This window comes from Aulonocara stuartgranti, assembly GCF_965226115.1.
Source record: "Aulonocara stuartgranti genome assembly, chromosome: 16".
Classification (NCBI taxonomy): domain Eukaryota; kingdom Metazoa; phylum Chordata; class Actinopteri; order Cichliformes; family Cichlidae; genus Aulonocara; species Aulonocara stuartgranti.
Window position 1 is genome coordinate 15473387 of NC_138952.1, and position 21933 is coordinate 15495319.

Below are 21933 nucleotides of genomic sequence, written 5' to 3' on the forward strand. Positions count from 1 at the left end.
CAGGCAAAAATTTAATTATATGCACCATTCTCTGACTTGAAGAAATTAGTTTAACATTTAAACCTATTTTCTGCACATTCCAGCACATAAAATAAAATATTTTTTGTGTTTACACTCAGTCTTTCAAATAGATGCAAGTAAAACACAGCAGAAAATAAATAAAGTCAAAGACTAGCAGTCCTGTTGCTCTATTTTCACCTGTAAAGCAGGAGTGGGGTAGGCGGAGGTGTGCTCTGGTGCAGGTGTGGCGCAGCGGTCAGTGGAAGAATCCGCGAGTTTCTCTGTGAATTTCCCATTACGTCTAGCGCACTCGGAGCTTGTTTAGGGTTACAAGTAAGGCGTTACTGCCCATCTCTGTTGATCACTGAACTACATCTGATTAATTAATTAAAAACTACAATAAAAAAAAGCCTGGAATATACACTATATGAAGTATTAGGCCACCTACACATTACACCTACAGGAGTCTTCATGGAATTTGCCTCTAAATAGGCATTATTATGGAGCTGGTCTTCTCTGAAGGCTTTCTGCAAGATTTTGGGGAGTGTCAGTGGAAAATTTTGCCCACATATCCAAAAGAATGTTCATGAGGGCAGACACTAATATTGGGTGAGATGGCCTGGGTCACAAATGCCATTCTATTTCAATCCAAAAGTGAACATGGCTTTGTGCAGGCCAGTCAAGTTCTCCCACACCCAAAACCATAAAACTGTTCTCACAAAGTTGGAAGGTGAAATTTGTCCAAAATGGTAAGCTGAAGTATTAAGACTTCCCATCACTGAAATCAAGAGGCCGAGGCAAACACCAGGAAAAAAAAAACCCATAGCTTGTATCCTTTCTCCACTGAACTTCCCAGCACAATGCAGACGTGCAAGTAATGCTCTCCTAGCATTCGCTCATCTCAATACTCAGACTATCGGGTAGAAACGCACGATTAGTAATTTCACTGAACACTTTTCCACTGCTCCAGAGTTGATTGGCAGCAGGGTTTGCAGCACTCCATCCAATGCTTTGCATTGTGCTGGGTGATGTAATGTGAGGTTTGCAGATATTACAGCCATGGAAACCTGAGAAGCTCACAGTACACAGTTTGGGTGCTGATGTTTGGAGTGATTTTGATGATGGCGACTTTTACACATTATGCACTTCAACCCTCTGTGACTAAGCTCAGTGACTTTACTTGATCAGACACTGTGGCAGAGTTGTGATAATTCTAAAATTCTTCTAATTTGCCGTAACACCAATTACAGTTGACTGTGAAATATCTAGGAGAGAAGAAATTTCACGAAATGACTTGTTGCAGCAGTTGCATTACAGTGCCACATTTCACTGAGCTCTTCAGAATAATCCATTCTTTCATAAATGTTTCTAAAAGCAAACTGCATGGCAAGAGGCTTGAATTTACACACCTGCGGCCTGCCTCATGAAACACTGATGCACAACAGAGAAAAACTGAAGTACCTGCAAGCTTGTAATAACTCTTATAAATTACCATCAGGCATTGCGGTCAAAGAAAAAAAAAAAACCCAACATTTTCTTATTGTACCTCTAATTAGCACTAAGTGATATACTTGCTATCTGATGTACTTTCCAGCTCGCTGTGAAGGCAGCAATTTCAATTTCTACAGGAGCTCAAAAAAAAAAAAAAAAAAGGATATAAAGCTACTATATGTGAATCCCAAATTAAATTTTAAAACAGAGGCAAACAATAGCTCCAATAACACCAATTACCCCTATTTGGACCATAGTCATTTAAATATACCCCATAGTCAAAAAAGTTTTTTTCCTCCCCCAAGAGATTTAAATATGCTCTAAAGCCGTAACACTTTAACGCAAAGACAGATAGGAATTAATTAGATACACACAAAAAATGAGAGCAAAGCATAAAGCAGCACAGACTAATTTCATAAAGGAGGACTTTGTTATATTTCAACCTAATTGGAAAAATCTTAATCCCATCCCCAAATAAGACTTGAAAATGAGGCGATCCACATAGTTCAGCATGTCCATTCATCAGTTACATGTTCCAGTTTTACAAAGCACAGGCTTGCTTTTCTAATTTAAAAAATATAGGAATAAAAATAAGCATTTCAAAGAGCCTAACAGTGGATGTTAACAATGGGCAGTCAATGCAACAAAATACTGTATAAGACTTTCCTCACTGCTGTGACATCGCCACTCGCCGCCTTAAATACAAGACAACAACAACAGTCATTTATTGCTTGATTTTATCGACTTACCCATTCAGCATTCTTCCTATCTGGCAGCCACATGAAAATGTAATAAAAATGATAATATGGACCCCTGGGGAAATTTTAGCATCAGTAGAAAAATCAAGCTTCTACTCCTAGAGACAACAGAGGGCAATGGGACATGACAAAAACACTTAAGATATTGGATTATGACCTACTGTGTAACAAGAGTGGCTTTGGAGCTATGGTGCCAACATTTGGATTTTACAGTGAGTCAATAATTATAATAAGGAATGTATTAGATCAAATCAATGTCATTAATTTAAGCACACTAAAACTCCTCTGGCAAAGCAGCGAAAATGATGAGAATTACTTTCCAACTCTTCTATTGATATTTCTGTTCAGAAACTGAGACGCAGCCACTCCCTTGGTCCAAAGATGTTTAACACACATATGTTAGGAACTGCAAATATTTCTAACCAGTATCCTATTCATGCATTACCATCTGGCTTCATTTTGTTTGGAATGTACAGGAAATGAAGACCCAGACCTGCCTGAGTCTGAATCATTTAAATCCTTTCAAGTCTTAGTGTGGCAAGTGTTAAAACCACTAACATTTCTAGAACTCTTAAGTAACCATTTAAAAAGCCTAATCATTACCAATACCATGGAAACATCAAAAATAATCGCTGAGGGATCTAATATTATCCTCATTTAGCAGGAGTATGATATATTGGGGGTTGGCGGCCCCTTGGAAATCGCCAGTTGCTTGGGAAAAATATGAATTCTCAACTGAGTTAAATTGACTTTGAAGAGGTTCCACGTCAAAAACATCCTTATGATTGCTTTGATTGTTAGTAGATCACAGCAGTCACCTTGAGGTTTTGAGTTAAAGATGCTGACTTTTTAGCAAATATTAAGAACTACTCGCCGAGTGGTAGTAAACGTGAAAAAGTGCAACGCAAATAAGAAAAAAAGAATGCTCTGCTACCTTACCGTCGCAACCAACACATTTCCAGGTTGCAACCCGTTTCCCCAGGCAACTTATGAATATAGACTGGAGATAGCTTAATGTGCCCTGTCAGCATTTCATGTTGAAAAGTTTACACAACTTGAAATGTAGTCATGTTCTGCTACACAATACTTTACAAGTAAAGCAGCCATCATATTGAACCTCAACACCTTTTCAGTTGTAAATCTCTATCAGTAGGCCAAACTTTATAATTGTGGGTCCAAAAGTCAACTTTTCAGAGTTTTAATCTATAGCCTACTTCTTTTTTTTTTTCCTTTTTTTTTTTTTTTAAATGTCACCATCCAAACTAGCCAACAGTTCAATAACAATTTGATGAAAAGAAACACTGCTCAATTTACCTGTTCCCATGGTGCATTCTGGTATTGAAGGCCTCCTATTTTTAATTACCCAGCCAGACTTAATCCAAGATAAACATAATTTAGTCTTTTTATCTGTAACAGAAAACAAGTAAAAAAAAGTTATCAGTTTGTTAAATCTGCTTTCTGAAGCAGACTCTACGTGAACGATCAAGCAGACCAGACTAGCGTGCTTTAACCACAGCTCAATTGGCTAATTAGCATACGTAACATGGGATTAATTAGCATGTTTCACAATCTATATTTATACATAAACCTTCTCTGCAAAACAGGAAGATGGAGCTATAACACCAGATACAGATGTTGGTGAGATATCTATTTTTACCCGAAGATGTTTTTAGTTTGTTTGTACTTAAATTTTAATGGCTAATCTTAACAAAAATGGAAGACATGTTCTTAAAGCTGACACTTTATTTACTTTATATCTGAGTGGACTGCTACTTGAGATGGCTACCTCCCTGCTCTGTTTTTGAAGATCAGCTGTTACAGGTATATCGGGTCCATAATGCAAAATTTTAAACATTCATTAAAACACAGAAAAAGCTTCAAAATAAAGCTGGTGAGGTAAAGATCTAGAATGAAAGAGCTAATATGTCACTTTCATCCGCCACATTTTCAGATATACAGATGCTGTTACCCTCCAGTTGTATTCGCTGCCAATAAAAATGAACTGTATTCAGCAGATCTCTCATCACCTGCACTTGACTGTACATCACGTACTGCACATCATCTCACCAGCTGTGCCACTGTGTGTTCTGAATACTAGTGGACAGACAGAGGTAACTTTAATCAACAGCTTCTGCAGGAACTATGTGAACTGCTCCAAGCCTGAGGCTACTTGGGTTACTCAGCTATTCACCGATTTAGCTTCATATGATTTATTAAAAAAAACAAACAACAACAACAACAAAGAGCTGCTTACTAAGTCATGGAAATAACAGTCACAGGTACCCTCTGTAACAACAGACTCCTTAACTGCCCTACACTGAACCATGCTACTGAGCGTGCGCCCTCTTGGCTCTAAAACACTAACATCTCCTTGTCAACATTTTCTCCTTTAAATACTTATATCATGAAGTTATATTATCATTATGTTTGCAATATTCATGTAGTGCAGCATGAGCGTTTGCCTCACCCTACACTGAATGCGCTGCTTATTTGGATTATCATGGCGTGTATCCACTCTTTTTAGTGGTTACACTTGCAGTGCATGTTCTACACAGTGCTGTGTGACTGACGGGCGAAACATGAAGCTGGCCTTTTGTTTTGGAATTGCTTTGTGTCTTTATGTTTAGGACCTGTGCTGTCAAAATGAAGGTATTTCACAGATGTTTTTTGTAAAATGGGTAAGTAAAATATCTACATATTCCAGCCATAATAGCAAAATAAAATAAAAAATAAAATACTGATGCAATTCCCATGTTTATTTAAAGAATCCTGAGCACTTTCTAAACTGTGCATATTTAAAATGACTGTGCCCACCTCCATGTGAAAAAGAAAATACAGAAAACAAAACAGGTGGTATTTTTTAACGTTAAAGGAGCAGCCCTCTGCAGCATGCATGCACCAATTACTCGCTGCCCTCATGCCTGCTGAGCACGCTTTTATTAATTATAGTAGAAGCAGGATCTGCTCTGCAAATGGTGTGCATATGTTATTCTTCTGTTTGTGTCACTACTCTGTCAGTATAGATGTTTATGTCTGAATATCACAACTCTTAAAGAAATACTGCTGGTATAACCTCTGGTACTATACCTTTATTATTAAGCATTGTTGTGTATTAAGCACATATATTATCCTTTTCAGCTACGCTGACAAAATGTCATTAGTGTAAAATACTGCTATTCTGTTAGCACCTATTATTAGAAAATACCAGAAGCAACCACCAAAGTAAATAAAGTTCTATAATTACATATAAGTATTTACATATAATTAATTAATTACATATAATTATCCATCTGATAATTTCTTAGCTGATGTTATCTAATGATAAACGTTTTGACAATTTAAACAAAGAGTACATTAATGATTAAATATTTGCTTGCTGAAATGTGGCATTTGTGGCATCTTGGTTTATATTCATAGTGGTTTTTTTCTTGAAAAGTATTCATTTTTGTTCTGTCAGTAGGAAATGCCTGTTAAGTTCAAAATTTTAACAACCCCATTACTTAATTTCTTTTCTCAACGACGTCAGATTGTGTATTGCACGTCTGCTGTAACTCATTCAGTGCTTCCCTTTAGTTGGGTGGTCCACCCAGAGGTATTTGTGTTTGCACAAGTATATGCGGCAATTTATTGTATTAATCTCAGAATGCCGTCATCCGTGATCAGTTAACTAGCAGGAAATTCCCTTGCTTTTATTTTGCGAGCTCAGTCAAGTTGCCCCAGGCCTTCCCAGCTTATATTTTTCCTTTTGTATCACTCGTTAGCCAAGGCGTGTTTGATTGTGGCAGTCCAGAATATCAACTCACACCAGCTTCTCCCTTTAGAGAATCTCATGAGGTCATATGAACTTCCAACTCTACTGTCTTGGACTGCAGCTGTGATTGCTCTTATTCTGCTCTACAGGTCAATGCCAAACTGAAAAACAGCTCGAATCAGATTCTGCAATCCATCAAGAAGAGACTTCTGTGTTGTTATGCCAAACTTACTTAGGCTGCAGTGTCACGCCTTGTAATCTAAGATTGCGTCCATAGGTTAAGAGTATTATTAAAGAGGTAGCTGATTATATTGCTCGTGTATTTGTTACAAAAAGCTTGGCAGATAAAATCTTTGATGAGAAGAAACTTAGAAATAGTCCTCCTTAATAATTATAAACAATAAACTGCCCCCGCCCCCTCTTCACAACACCACAAACAGACTTTAAATCTGTTTGAAACACTGCATGGCTTACTTCAACATAATCTACTGCACCTGATCTATAGGAACAGCATAAGCTTTAATTCACACCTGTTAATAATAACAAATAATCACTGGTTATGCCTAAAGCTGAATGGTATTTTAATTTAATGTTGCAGCATACACTCAGTGGCCACTATTTTAGTTACACCTGTTCTATTGCTTGTTAACACTAATATCTAATTAGCCAATCACATGACAGCCATTCAATTAATTTATGATAGTAGACATGGTCAAGACAACTTGAGGCTCAAACCAAGCATTATAATTATGGTGATTTAAGCAACTGTGAACGCGGCAGAGTTGGACTGGTCTGAGTTTTTCAGAAATTAGTGATCAACTGGGATTTACACACACAGGCATCTTTGGGGTTTCCAGAGAATGGTCAGAAAAAGAACAAAAAAAAACAAATAAAAAAAAGAGCAAAAATGCTTGTTGATGTCAGGTCAGAGGAGAATGGCTAGACTGCTTCGAGATGATAGGAAGGCAAGAGTACCTCAAATAAAGACTTGTTACAACCAAGAAATACAGAAGAGCATCTCTGAATGCACAAGATGTCTAAACTTAAAGCAGACAGGCGGAAGCAGAAGACCAGACTAGGCCCCACTCCTGTTAGGCTAAGAACAGCAAACTGAGGCTGCAGTTTACACAGGCTGACCAAAATTAGACAACAGAGGATTGGAAAACGCTGCCTATTCTCACCTTCTTAGCACACTTAAGACCTATTACTACCAACTGAAAATTGGTTAAATACCACAGCGTACTTAGTATTGTTTAAATGACCATATTCATCCCTCAATTACCACATCTTCCTCTCATTATCCTATGGCAGCTTCCGGCCACAAAACTGATCTGAAACTGGTTTCTTGAACATGACGACAAGTTCACTGCACTCAAATGACCTCCACGGTCACCATATCTCAGTCCGGTAGAGCTTTAGGATGTGGTGCAACGGATGCACAGCTGACAAATCTCAACGTGGATGAAAATCACTAAGGACTGTTTCCAGCACCCTGTTAAATATCATAGAATTAAAACAGCTCTGAAAACAAAACGAGATTCACACAAGCGCTAATAAATGTACCTAATAAAGTGTCCAGTGAGTGTAGTTTCCTTAGCAGTGTCATTTAAAGAAGGCAGTTATGTTTACTAACCCTTTCACTTTGGCCTCTGCTGAGCCAAACGTTTTCAGGAATGCATTTCTTTTTACAAGTTTCTAATAAGACCAGACAATGATAAGGGGGAAAACTGAGTGCTGCAGCATGCTTAGGACAGCTAAAGGGGGAAATATTTGTGGCAGCAGTGAGCAGATTTTAAATGCACGAGAATCAATAAAAAAGGTGGCTGCTGAAGCACAGTCTTTGCATAAGAGTGGAACACTTCACAACAGCAGTGATCTAAAGGTCTATATTCATTTGTAATACTGCACCTACCTGACCAAGAAGTATGAATATGGAGTCAAATCATTCATTCTCAACTGACCTATTTTTGATTTTATTTTTTGCTGCAAAGGGGGTAAATAAATACTAAACAGCCATCAGCCAATTAACACAGAAGGCAGACATCAAATCCAGAAGCGTCAGTGGTTCAAATTAAGCACTGCGACAAGCATCTCCAGGCGCAGGAAAAAAAAAAAAAAAAAAAAACAGACCAGGAAGATGAGTGAAAAAGAGTAATCTCCCCGACATATTCCTAATAATCCACCTCCCCTGTGCCGCTCCCCTCGAGCTCACCCAATCATAAAGTGTCAACACTGACCTACAAAAAGGGACTCCTGTCAAGGCTTACATGCTTGAAAACATCAATCACGGCAGACAAAGAGGGTACATTGAATTATGCAGCATTAACCTTCGGGGCTTGCATATAAAGACCACAGATTTATTTATGCTTGTGTGTTAAGAGCCTCTGCACTGTTCCTTACAAAGTGCTGCCTGCCAAATTGATGAACCTGCACCTCAGCCCTCAGTTGGAGTCCAGCATCTTTGATTAATGAGTGCAAACTTGTGGAAAGGGCAAGAATAGGAGAGACAGGGTGAAAATGGGTGAAACACAAATATTATAAGACCCTGGTTGTTGTTTGTTTTTTTCTCCACACTTGCTTTTAAAAGGCCATTGAAACAGAAACGGAAGATAAAACTATATATGCGTTTTTAAATCATATATACGGTAGTACACCTAGTAGTCTAGGAAAAGAAATAAATTATACAAAAACTCACTCTGCGCCTTGCACTAATGTATATTGCTAATGGAAATTTAAGTGTGCTAAGCAGTTCTTTTAGACAACTTGTAATTAAGTGAATGATTGAGTTGAAAATCACGAGCTAAATTTGCCTTTGGAGCCCAGACAGCAAAGCCCTACAGTCTTCGTAGCACCCAAATGCCAAGTTGCTGACTCTATTGTTTTCTCTGTGTTAAAGGCTCATATTAGGAGCTTAACAACACTGCTCTGTGTGCAGAGCTCTTCAAGGGCATGTGAACTGAATAAATATGAGCCAAATGAGTGACCTTCTACCTGTGTTTTGATTCACTGGCAGTTACTGGATGCATGCATAACACATCAAGGCTGTGATCTGATTTATCTCGCTGCCTTGGCTACTGAAGCCATTTAAATGATGAACTTTAGCAGATCTAACGCTCGCTGCCATTTCACTGAGACTGTAAACGCGAAGGTCACATCCTTGTTTATTAATATCAATTATATCTGTGAAGGCAAATCTACTCAAGTGTGCGGCAAACAAAAGATGTGCAGTGACAGGATAAGCTCTATGGATTGCATTGAGGGGTTTTTGTTTGTTTGTTTTTTTAAAGAAGTGGGATAAATATTATCATGATAAAGTCTGAAGGGAAAGATCTGCAACAGTTGTTTATGTTTTCCTAAATTTCTGCTGTGATTGATGTGTAGTTTTTCCAGATAGGCAATATTTGTGTTTACTCACAAGAGGACAAGATTTTCCGAATTAAAAGCAAGCTAAGTGTGTTTAAAAGTGTGCTGCAGGAAACAAATGGGGACAATGTTATAATGTCCTGATTTCTGCGATGGAAGTTAGGCCAAGTTGTTGTTTGTGCCACCCGATTTATAACATTCTGCAAGGTTAAAAAAAAAATCATAATAATAATTTAAATTAATTTAAAAATAAACAAAAACAAGCAAGAACTGAATTTCTATGACTTCCCACATATATGAAACTGTTTATTAAATGTCATTAACAAAAATCTAACTCACCTTAACTCCAAAAAAGCACTGTTTTAATCTCACTCAAAACAGGTAGTTTTTTCTTTTTCTAAGACTCGTTTACTATCATTACTGTAATAAACACACAGCGTCTAAATAGAGGGTGCTATTTTAATAGCCCAACATGGCGAATGTCTTGTGGTTAATATGAAAGCTGGCACAAAAATGGAGGGCATTGTCATAATCTCAAAGGTTACATTTCAGCGCAGACCACAGCTGCAGCGTTAGCTGTGCTTTTCCTTTTAAGAGGAAGAAACAAAAAACGAAGACAAGAGGCGGAGAGCGAGCAGCCCGTCTGCCACATTAATGCAGAATCATTTATTATTAGCTAAACATTACGGAAGCTCATTTGTGTTATATCCAGCTGTTGGACAATTTCATGACACGCCACGAGCTTAAACCCACGACAAATACCACACAAGCGGGCAGTCAGACGTTACTTTTAAACATGACACACTCCTACAAGAAGCGTAAAGTGAGCTATAAATTTAATAGCTAACTTTCCAGTAACGTTTGCGGACTCGCGGAGAGCAACACCGCCGCCAGGTACTGAACATCACTGTTAGCATTAACCGCTTACCGAAGTCTTCTTTTTATACACAAGTTCCAGTGTAAACATGATAGCAGTTATATCCTTAACAAAGTTTACCGCAGCAGCATTTATAACCGCTCTACATACTTTTAATACCAACTTTTTCATGTTTTTTTTATAACTCACCGAGCGGACACAGCTTCACTGAAGGCAAGTGTACGGTAAAAGGATGCTGCTGGTGAAGTTAGCTTAGCCATCCCAGACGAGCGAAAGAGTGAAATAATACATGACATGCGTGAACCTAACGAGCGAAGGTCGTCAACTCACCTGATTATCGTCTTGTATTCCTTAAAAAAAGGAGAAGCGGAAAGGAAAAGGTGTTCATTTACGTCCCGGTCAGTTTAAGGGCTGTTGAAAGAGATGAGTGGCGAAGTGGTCAGTGATTGAGTCCGGCTGGTCGGTAACGCGCTGCTGAACGTGTTGATCTCTGATCGCAGATTGAAGAGCCTCTCCTCCTGATTCACTCTCCAAGCAACTCGAGCGAAGTGACGTCAGCTCCAGGGTTCGGAGAGGCTACCATGCAAAGTTGTGTGGCATCGTAGTCTCTAAGATGGCAGCATTGCAAACATATACATCTAAACATTATGCAACACCAAGCTCAGTAAAGATCACATATCGTGGACCTTGAGCATCAGTATTAACAAGGATACAAATTATAGTAATAAACAAATAAATACACATTCAAAGTAAGGTACCCAGTAAAACAGTTCATTTAAGGGGGTTGCAATTGCATCAATGCCAGTAGTTACATGTGCACCTTGTCAAACTTTCCAAAAGTCTGGACTCCTATAAAGAAAATATGAGCGTACTATTGCTTTGATGGTTCCTGGAATAAAATGTATAGAAAAGCGATATTGTCATTCAATAAAGTGCTGCATTTGGTCAAGTATGTGGCCGTCTGCTCACATCTCAGTGCATTTAGGCTTGTTTAGACATGACTAAAAACATCCTGCAAGTTCAAACTGAGCATCATCACACGGTAGAAAGGTGATTTTAGTAACTTTGAACATGGCGTACAGGTTGGTGCCAGACGGGCTGGTCTGAGTATTTCAGAAACTGTTGATCTACTGGGATTTTCCCACACATCCATCTCTAAGGAGACTATTCACTGAGTGACAGTACCTCCATCTGCCTCTGTTTCTAGTTTTTCTGATCACAGCGCACAACTGGCAACAGGAAACAAAGTGTTACACTCCCTAGAAAGAATGTAACTATAGGGAAATGTGCTGCTCATGTCTACTAGTACTGTAGATTAAGGTTATAAAAATAAGGATAAAACCATGTGATTTGAAATTCCAGCTTGTTTCACACACACGCACAAAATGGGTAGTTATCTTTTCGTTTGTTTGTTTATTAAAAAGAAAAAAAGAAGATACATTGTTTCAGTTTCTGTAAGCCTGGCCAAAAGCATGCTGGCATATGAGTTCCAGTTAAACACAATAATTAAGGCACAAAGGCATGTTTGAATTAAAGATGTAGAGAAACAAACCCCCTCATCAGCATTTGTAATCTATAACATGTTTCTTTACCTGTTCCACGTCCCTTGCGGCCATTGATTTTCCTCCTTTTAATTCTGCCATTATGCAGCTGTCACAGAAAGCACCAAATGGACAAACACGCTGAAAAGATTTTATACATTTGTCCTCCAAGCCACAGCATAGCTGGGCTTTTTACTTTTACAGCGACGATAAAGGAACGTCTTTTTCTGGCCACAGTCTTTCATATTATAAAATTAAAATGTCATCCTAATTGTTAAAATAAAAATCCCAGTCAGTGCCTGCGGTGCAAAGCAGCAAGCGGGGGGAAGGGCAAGTAGTCAGTCCCCTTTACAGAGTCTTGATTAGAAAGTATAATTAGATATCAAAGACGCAGCAAAGATGATGTCTCGAAAGATTGATAGAAAACAAGATGTGCGTTTGTTTTGTTCTTATTATTATCACTTCACAGAAAACACAGAATGCCCTCAAGACACAAGAATTGGACTCACTGCCACTGTTGTTTTTCTGTCATATTTAAATCATTTAAATTATGTCAGCGCACAATGTTGTGATCCTTTTCACACCTAAGCCTTCCAGCACATACATTTGATTTAGCATATTGCACAGTGCGGGCTAAAGTGGGCTAAACCTGTACATTAATCTCTTAAGTTTGCAGCTATGTGTGTAAACTAAAGCTGCATTGTGATCATTTTCATTCATTTTTTTTAGCATTTAGTTTGGCTCTCACAACAAATCAAATCATAAGGTATGTGGTACTGCATGAAGTTTATATGAGAGTAAACACATGCAAGATGTAATATAATTCACATCAGTCCTGTGGGATACAAATAAGTGAAGTGACTGGTCAGAAAGCAGTCATTTGCATAGTAGTCTTTGTTTTCTTCTGTTAATTGGAGCATGTTCCAGGATAGTAAATGGAGGAGAAACATGAGATGACCAGAATGAAGGACAAGAGAAACAGATGCTCTGTATACAGGCACCTTTCCCAGGAAGGACAGGCACATGAATAGAAAACGAGCACAGACAGAAATAACTGACATCCAACACAATCGTGAGAAAGAGACATAAGGTTCAACCAAAACCCGTAAGGCAGGAAACGGCCTTAATGCATAAAGAGTCAGTGCTCCGCTGTGTGTATTTGTATTACTAAGCCTATGAGCAAGTCATGGATTTCATTTCTGTTCCATATTTTATTGATACATAAGTTCACTCAGTGCATGATGCAGATATTTCTTGGCTTCAAGTGTTTTTCTGTCACATTACTGTATCGCGTATTTCATTCACACGTACAAGTGTTCATTTTAATTAATCATTCTGGGTTGACCTCTTCCTGCTCTGAGCAGTGGTGTGGCAGAAGTGTGAATTCAATTTGTTTCCTGTTTGTAAGAGAGAAAATCAGACAGTGCTGCTTTTGTGATGAGAAAACAGAGCAGTATATGACAGCAAAATATCTACAGTGTATCTAGAAAGATGGATTCTGAGGATATAGCAGTATGACTAAGCTAAGTTTGGAACTGGAACTGTAAAAATTAGATTAGTGATCAGTGATCCTACTGTAATAATTGTTTAAAAAAATTAAGACACTGATTCAGATCACATTTCCAGCTGAATCCTTGCATTATAGTTATATATCTAATAAATTATCTTATATTGCATGTTTTTAACTCACTACTTGATTGTAGGATAACTAATAAATATGAATATGGACATAGAGATATACAGGATTGTAACTTTGAAAGACCTGAGCTATAAATTTATGATGCTGTTTAACACTCCAGTAACACATCAAAACCATCACAACCAAACCATGACTATGCAGTTAATGCTGTCACATTGTTATCTAGTGCACTCATGTTATAGATTTGACACACCCTTCAATGTGGACTTACATATGTCGGTAAAGCCATTAAAAAACAAAATCACAGATTAAGTTCATTCTACTGACAAAATATGAATTATGCAATAGCTAAATACTTCACTGGACTGAAACAGTACATGGCCTCCCCTTGCTTTTGTAATAATGAACTAGTTCAGTATTCGATACCGGATGTCGCCCAGATTAACAAGGTTTGTGTCAGGTGTTGAGGAACCAGGACACACTGATGAGAAGAGGGCTACTGGAACAAGGAGGCATAAGTGGGCAACAGACAAGAACAGGGCGTTGATGGAATGCTACTGGACAAGTAACCCCAGCAGAAGGGCTTACATGAAGAGGACTTGGGACCTACAGAATCTTCGATACCCAGCATCCAAACGGATGTCAAAATAACTAGTAGCTCAGTGTTCCAACATTCGGAAGAAGGAACTGCTTGATGAGGTACAACACAAATGCTACGGCAAGGGGGGGGGGGGGGGGGGGGGTGATACCATCACCCAGACCATGCAACCTCCCTGAATAGGATCCAGTAACTATGACAGGGTCTCCAGTATGAAGAATGGGACAGCATGAGGAAGAAGCATGAAGAAACATGAGCATCTGGCTGCACAAATGAACCAGCTGCTAATGGACGGGAGGCTGAACTGAAGGCTGGACCAGTTTGATCCAACTACCAACCAATAGCCTGCCTCAGTACCACGTGGAAGCGAATAAGATACCTGAGTGGGGCACAGGAAGAAATTGGCAGGTAGATAGAGCACCAGAAGGCAACATTGCAAACATTGAGGACAGCTAGAAGTACCTGTGAATCCTACAGGGAAATGGGAACCATGAACAGGCCGCTAGGAAAGCTGCAAGCTTCAGAGGGTAAGGTAAGTCCCGAGGACTCAGCTGAATGGAAAAAACAAGATCCAGTGATCAGCTGGGATAATGAAGAGGAGGAGACATGTCAATGGCTTGTATGTCCTCCAAAAGGTGTCAACACCACCAACAAATGCAGAAGAGCATCTCTGAACACACAACATGTTGATGTAGCCACTGCTGTAATATAAGGAAACTTTGGATACAGTTTGCAAAAGCTGACTAACATTGGGCAACGGAAGATTGGAAAAATGTTGCCTGTTCTGAGAATTCTTGATTTCTGCTGCAATATTTGGGCATTAAGTTGACAATTTAACATAAAAAAAACCCTGAAACCATTGATCCATCCTATTCCATAACAGACTTTAGGCTGATAGTGGTGTAATGGTGTGGGGGATATTTTCTTGGCACAAACTGAGACCTTTAGTACCAACTGAACATGGTTTAAAGCTTACCCCAGTAGTTTTGCTGACCATTCAGTCCATTTATAACTACAGTGTATATCTGCTTCCAGCAGGATAATGAAAAATGATTTCTTCAGCATGACAATAAGGTCCTTGTACTCAAATGGTCTCCACAGTCACCAGATCTCAGTAGAGCACCTTTGGTATGTGGTTGAATAGATGATTCTCATTCTGGACGTGCAGTCTATAAATCTGCAGCAACTGTGTGATACTATAATGTCAATATGAATCAAAATGTCTGGGGAATGTTTCCATCACCTCTTTGAATCTGCCACAAAGAGTTAGGGCAGTTCATAAAGCAAAAGTAGGTCCTGCCTGATACTAGCAAGGTGTACGTAATAAAGTGTCCAGTGAGTTTTTTTTAAATTAAAATGTATTCAGATTTAACATTTATTAAATTAATAATCCTTTAATTTCTCAGTGTTTTGTTACTACAACAGTTTAAAATCAAGAAGCACACATAACCTGTGCTGAACAATACTTTATTCTAATAGAAATCTTAAGAGACATGCTAGAAATCATTCTTATGAATTACTAACACAAGCTGTTTAAAACTAATGTTTCTAGACCTTTTTTTTTTTTAATTTGTGGAAGAAATGTTCTATTTCCCGTAGACTCAAGATACATTTGTTCCACTATCCCACCTTGTGGCCAAATCTAGAAATTACCTCGACTGCCAGGAAGAAAAGAAAAGGTGTTTACAAAGACTCTCTATCAATGTGCTGCATCAGTAAATGCTGGTTCACAACTGCTTTTAATCATTCATTGTAAAATGTTAAAAAAAAAAACATATCAAGAACGTGTACTTGCCCAGCAAAGAGGCATCCGTTGACAATTTCTGAAGAAACTTTGATGGATTGCAGGCTTCTTGGAAATCTGAAATTAGATGTGCATGAAAGTGAAGGATATCCTGCTGACTTCTTTCAATTCGGTTTCATCTCAGCTTCACACTAAAATGTCAACAGAACCAATGGACTCTTACAGGGACAGACACCCTTCAGCTGACAGTGATTAAGAATGATTTTCACAGACTCTGATTTTGGTAGTCCAGGTCATTCTTCCAGTCTAATTTATGCAGTGACATGTAGATATTATATATCTAGCATAAATGGGAAATATAAGACAGACTAGAAAGTATTCCTATTTTCTGAAATGGCATTGCTAAAAAAAAAAAGCAATAGGGTTACTTGTTGCATACTATTAAAAATCATACCAAATGAATCTTATATATTATGCATTAGTGCTTTAAAAAGAATGTGCTGTGTATTTGAGTGCAATTTTCCATATTCCCCTGATTACCCATTATTACAAACACAAAATATGGTTTTAAGAAATTTGTGCAAATTTATTGGAGAAAACAAAATCAGCATCATACAAAGGTTCCTGCCATTCTTCTGCAATATACTCATTCCATATTCACATCATGCTTTAATCCCCTATAATCATTCACATTCGGTTTTCTTCTAGAAATTCTAATAGTAAGATTGTCTTTTCCACAGGGCAGCAAGTAAACATTTAATCCCACAGTCTTTTAACCCTTTAAACTATAAAGTGTGATACCCATTGAAATCCTGGAATGAATTAACAGTTTAAATATTTACTGGCTGTATAGTCGGGACAGAAAGGATTCCATGTGCTTTCCATAAACGAGAAACAGCAGAGGAAAACAAATATAAAAGCATTCTGCCAGAAAATCTCATAAAGTTACCTTAAAGTCTTATAATGTTACAGTCATTTTTATTTTTGTGGATTTTTGTTCACCTAAATTGCAACATCATTGTGCATGAAATAACAAGGTGGCTCCTCATGCTTTCTTGTTTGGAGGAAGCAATTAAAAGAGTCCTCTAACTATTGGAAGAAATACTGGACTTTTTTTTTAAGGCAAGTTTAAGCTTTTTATTTGTTATATTCCAGTATGGCTCATACAGAGCTCTGTTAACACTTAAATATATAAAACGTAACCCTGACCGGGTTACAAGGTTGTCTTAGCTTTGGCTTGAAGATTACAGGAGTTTAATTACAGCCTATTTTACACTGTAGAGTTTGAATAATCTGAACAATTACAACAGAGACAAGGTATTCAAAAAAAAGAAAACATTATTGATTGCATTTTAAAAAAACAACAACAAAAAAACAAAAAACAAAAAACACATGAGATACATATATCTCTTGTGTATAAAGTGGCAAAAATCCCCCCAAAAACTTGTTAATATCCCTTCTTGTTCACCCTCAAGTTTGTGGGACTCCAAACCAAGCTGAATTAACTCTGTAACAAAAATTCCTGCATGCACACAAAACACGTGAAAGTCACACTCCTCATATAATCTTGCACACCACTTAAGGAAGCCATTAGTGCATTTGTTTCAATATGCAAAATAGGAACAGCTGTTGACCATTCTGTAGTGTCTGACGTGTAACCTGACGTTAACGTCCAGTGGTAGCTGAGGAAAATGCACCAATCAGAGATATTTACAAATGATCTGTTGTTAGTGCAGGTGACTAAAAAGCATGTAGATGTAAAAGAAAAATGCTTAGCATCACATTTCTCCCAAACACACATTATTCTGAGTCATGCCACTGACATGCGTTAATCCCAAACTGCTTGCGTAACAATTTTAAGAGTGGACTTCTCTTTGAATGGGAAGAAAAAAAAAAAGATAAAACAGCCACCCATGGGGAAGGGTTTGGTGTTTCTTATTTAGGAAGAGAGCGAACGTTCTCCTATGGTGTGCTATCAGTCTCCTCAGCCTCCACCAGGCACGACTGGTCTGTGTCAGGGACTCGGAACGGAGGGTGGTACTCGAATGCCGTGACGATGCCGGAGCCAAAGTTGTGCTTCTGGTGCAGAAACCAAACAACACCTGAGACTCCCACGATAGCCACCACGCTGAGAATGACGAGGGCAGAGAGCACTGCGCTAGGTTCTGAGGGAGACGATTAACAATATAAGGGAGGTCACAATTAGTACCAAAAACCACAGGAATAAGCACAGAAACCGTGAGGAAATAAAGCTCAAAGGTTGACTTACTCCGCTTGGCTTTCTCTTTATCTGAAAAGTAAATAAAGACAGAAAACACAATGTGAGGCACCAATTGCAGCCCTGTTTTCTGAAGTGACAGATTCAAATTCCAGTGCAACATAAAGAAAAAGAAAAGAAATCTCACCCTGGGCGGCTTCACAGATTACCCCATTCTCCAGGTCATCACTGCAACTGACAATTTCCCACTTTCCTGTGTTTGTGTGCAGAGCTGCACATTTATCCATGGGCGCGAGATCTGACGTCAAAGAGCCATCCTCCCAGTTAGAGAAAGTCACCGTGTTGTCGTGAAGCCAGGTCATGTTTTGAGCTGACCAGACACATGAATTGTTATTTCACATATTTAGAGGTTTTAGGGCAACTATAGTTAAAGAGTATATTTTCATTAAGCTTCAGCATTCCTCTAGCATTCACAGACAGACACAGAAGTGATGTCCATCTTTTTGCCCTTAGTTTCTCAGTTTTCCACCTAGTGACCTCCAAACAACGCTGTTAATTAGTTATGAAGCTAGCCGAAAGGTTTTCATGAAACTTACTGTTTGAGTCGTAATACATTCCAAGCCACACGATGACCGGCGGGCTATTTTTCCACACTTCGGGGCTATAGTCGATGACAAATTTATTCTCCTCCTCACTCTGGATCGTCAAAAGTTCTAGGAAAACAATCACAGTAAATATGAACGCGTAATCACACGCGTTGATAATGCAGTCGATTTGACTTCTTGTTTTTAAACACAGGAAACATTTGAACGTAACATGGCTCGGTCATCTACCGAAGCCTTTGCAGTGAGTTTTTGCATCTTCAAAGCTGTAGCTTTTGATTTTGTCTTCGTCTCCGTGGACAAAGTGGTAACATCTGTCCTTAAAGGGCACCCAGGTTCGTCCATCTGCAGGGCAGCCTGAAAGAAACAATGGAGAGCCACCCTGAGACCTACAGTTCAGGACAATTTAAACCAACACTGTCGATGAAGTGTGTCGGAGAAGTGCCCCAAGTTTGTAGGGTTAAAACTACCCGAGGCTCTGGATCTTCTTTAGTGTTCTTTGCCAGGACTTCACTAATGCAGCCCACTGTGTGGTGTACACAGCCAGACTAATCTCAGTCTTCATGATATTCCACTTTGTGTCACTGTCATGAATCATCACGTGACCTATACTCCAGCAAACCTCTGTTTTCAATCTGTTGCTCCTGTCTGCAGTGAAATCAATGAATGCCAGGGTGACACGCTATTGCTAGCTATACATGTTCCACCATGTTTGATGCTGCTTTACAACTTTCATCTGTTCACCATTTTGATGCCATTTGTTTGGTGTTACGCACTACAACTTTTTTTTTTCAAGGTTTTGAGAGCAACAACCTCACATTTTTGCTTTTGTGCATCTCAAACCATTTGCATCTAGTGCAGAGCCTCTGAGGATTGTGGTTATGAATATGACTGAAAAGGAAACATGTACTTCTATCACCTTGCTGTTCAGTCACAAAAAGCCTTGTGCCTTTCCACAGATTCCTAAGCAGGGGTGGGCAATTAATTTACCCAAGGGGTCATGTGAGAAACTGGGCCCCCTGGGTAAATTAATTACCCACCTCTGCTATAAACACACTAATGCTTTACTTGAGTCTGATTATTATCCTGCAGTGAGAGACAACTTCACCTCAATGAAAATGACAATCTATTCTAAGCCACACGGGCTCCTCTTTGTCCATGTGGCTTAGAATAGATTGCTATAGATGTCAAACAGGTGTCCAATTACTTTTGGGTATTCCGCTTAAAGAAAAGTGCAAGCAAGCACAATTGTTTTGGCATCGTGATAACCTAATCAAACTAAAACTGAGACCTGTAAAGCTATGTCCATTATTTCATTTCAAACCGATGCCCTTAAAGCACATTAATGAGAACAAAAATGGGAAATCAGCAGTCAAATTCATAAAACTTGAGACGCTTTGCGTCATAACCCAGTTGGTTGCTTCCAACTTGTGACCACAGTTCCTCTTTTATTAGTGTCTCTATTCTGTGTCTGGCAAATGGTGGCATGATTTTATTTATCAATTTATTTTTGGAAATAAGGTTATGTGCTAATATGGAGTTCTAGTACAGCATAGGCGCAAAAACTTGTGTTTTCACTTCAAATCTGCCGTGATTAGCCACCCTGAGGCGAAATACAAAGAATGCTAATGCAGTAAGCACTCAGACAAGGTTAAAAAAAAAAAGAGGTGAAGCCCTGATTCTTTCTTTTAAAGAGCCTTTGGAAACAAACGACAGGCGTGCACTTTCACTCGGATACGTGCACGTACGCAGTGTGCTAACGGTGGTTCGCAAGTTACGTGATACAAGCAAAATACAGTGTCGACATTCAGGAAAGTTGGTTAGGTAACATTAATAAATGTATTTACATTTCTACCCGCAGTCTAAAAACACGAACCCCTCCAAACCCAAAGTAAACACACACCAGAGAGCGCAAATAACACAGGCCTACGCACTGTTCAACCCAGCGGTGTAACGGCCTGACAAACCATAGCATGCCTTTAAAACATATCGCTTCCTTTTAGCTTAGAGCTGAGGTTCAGTTTTAAGACCTTACCTCCCGTCAAAGCCAGCTGAACACACAGCACGAAGACACACCACAACAGCGAGCGGTGACTTTTCTTCAGCGACTCCATGTCTGAAATCTTGTAGCACCAAACTTGTTTTCTGACTGTTGCTCGGTCCAGTCAGCCGCAGCGTGAGCAAAATCCCACCCACCCACACACCCACAGCAAAAGCACAGCACACGAGTCACAGCACGGCCTGAACACGAGTAAACATCGCGGTTATCAGTGGGAGATGGTGAAAGCAGCATTTATTTGGGGTCGTTATTGCTGATTTCAATGGCTTGAACAACGCGGAGAACGATATAAATATAATCTCCTGCGCATTGTAATTACAAAATACGGCACGTCGGCAATTAATGCAAACGGATGCAAATTAATGGAAAAGTTTCATCTTCCGTGCTTCTGTGAATATAATTCGTTTGTGTTGTCACAAACAAGTGCAGTCCACTCGGAAGAGCTTTTGCAGCACGATTTGCACATACTAGCCTTTAGATGGCGCTGTAGGTCCAGTTTCCACAACAGTTTGGGCAATGTACTGCTATTGCTTCTCACAAACATACGATAAAAGGGTCTCTCTGAGTTAAAATTGCTGTAATTGTAGACTTCCCTTACTCATTTTGCTGATGTGGTGAAGTATTTCAGATAATGTTGTTAATTACTGTATTCAGATTGTCCTTTGAAAAAGGATAATTAGTAATTATTAGTAACAGTAACCCACCATGTGACAAAATGTGTCAAAATGTAAATGTCAAAAGGTTGTTGATTCCTATTTTACATACTTTTATTTTAATTATCAGCTCACATATAGGCAAAGGTGCATTTATTCAGACATTCTTATCGATTTGTCGTCCCCTCCCTGCATCTGAAAATTTGCTTACTGCTTAGAAACTGTTTATATCATGCTTATTATGCTTATTCCTCTGTATTTAACCACTTAGTAACCAGATTAAATTAAATATAAATATTTTTTTAAATTAATTTTTAAAATTGTTAATTGTATATTTAATTGCATGTTTCAAAACTAAAAAGAATTCGTCACCATTATTTTGTCAAAAGCAAAACAAAACAAGTTTTTGAAGACGGAGCCTTTGCAATTGTTTTGTTATGTAAACATGAACAATTCACTGTCTGTCTGTCCTCTTAAAGAGGTTTAAATGAATTTCCTAGTAAATTTAACATCCTAGTCCCTCCAGATATACACATATAAAATTGTATTGTATTTAATTTTTTTAATAAGTGGTTTCGTTTCATAAGTATTTGTACTGTTAACTTCAGAACTTTCTGTGTGATACCTATTACACTTGTT

The 21933-nt window shown here is 38.6% G+C and overlaps 2 protein-coding genes across 12 annotated transcripts in view; both read right to left on the minus strand.

Annotated features, from left to right (window-relative positions):
• Positions 1-10745, minus strand: part of LOC309690252 (bromodomain adjacent to zinc finger domain protein 2B-like) — a 52924-nt gene extending 42179 nt beyond the window's left edge. For 6 of the 11 annotated variants that reach the window (XM_082507207.1, XM_082507202.1, XM_082507210.1 and 3 more), the window contains exons 1-2: positions 10571-10744; positions 3564-3656 (exon numbers count right to left, since the gene is read on the minus strand). The gene's annotated coding sequence lies outside the window, so the exon portion shown is untranslated. Of the gene's footprint in view, positions 1-3563; positions 3657-10429; positions 10526-10570 lie in introns of those variants that run through there. The other 5 variants (XM_082507204.1, XM_082507205.1, XM_082507201.1 and 2 more) reach the window with 3 other exon arrangements.
• Positions 10746-16324: 5579 nt separating this feature from the next.
• cd302 (CD302 molecule) lies at positions 16325-20780 on the minus strand. Its single transcript, XM_082507808.1, has 6 exons — positions 20618-20780; positions 18814-18939; positions 18577-18693; positions 18168-18350; positions 18032-18052; positions 16325-17927 (listed from the first exon to the last, which is right to left on the minus strand). The coding sequence occupies exons 1-6, from the start codon at positions 20694-20696 to the stop codon at positions 17725-17727; spliced, it is 729 nt and encodes a 242-aa protein (XP_082363934.1). The 5' UTR covers positions 20697-20780; the 3' UTR covers positions 16325-17724.
• Between the last annotated feature and the right edge of the window lie 1153 nt (positions 20781-21933).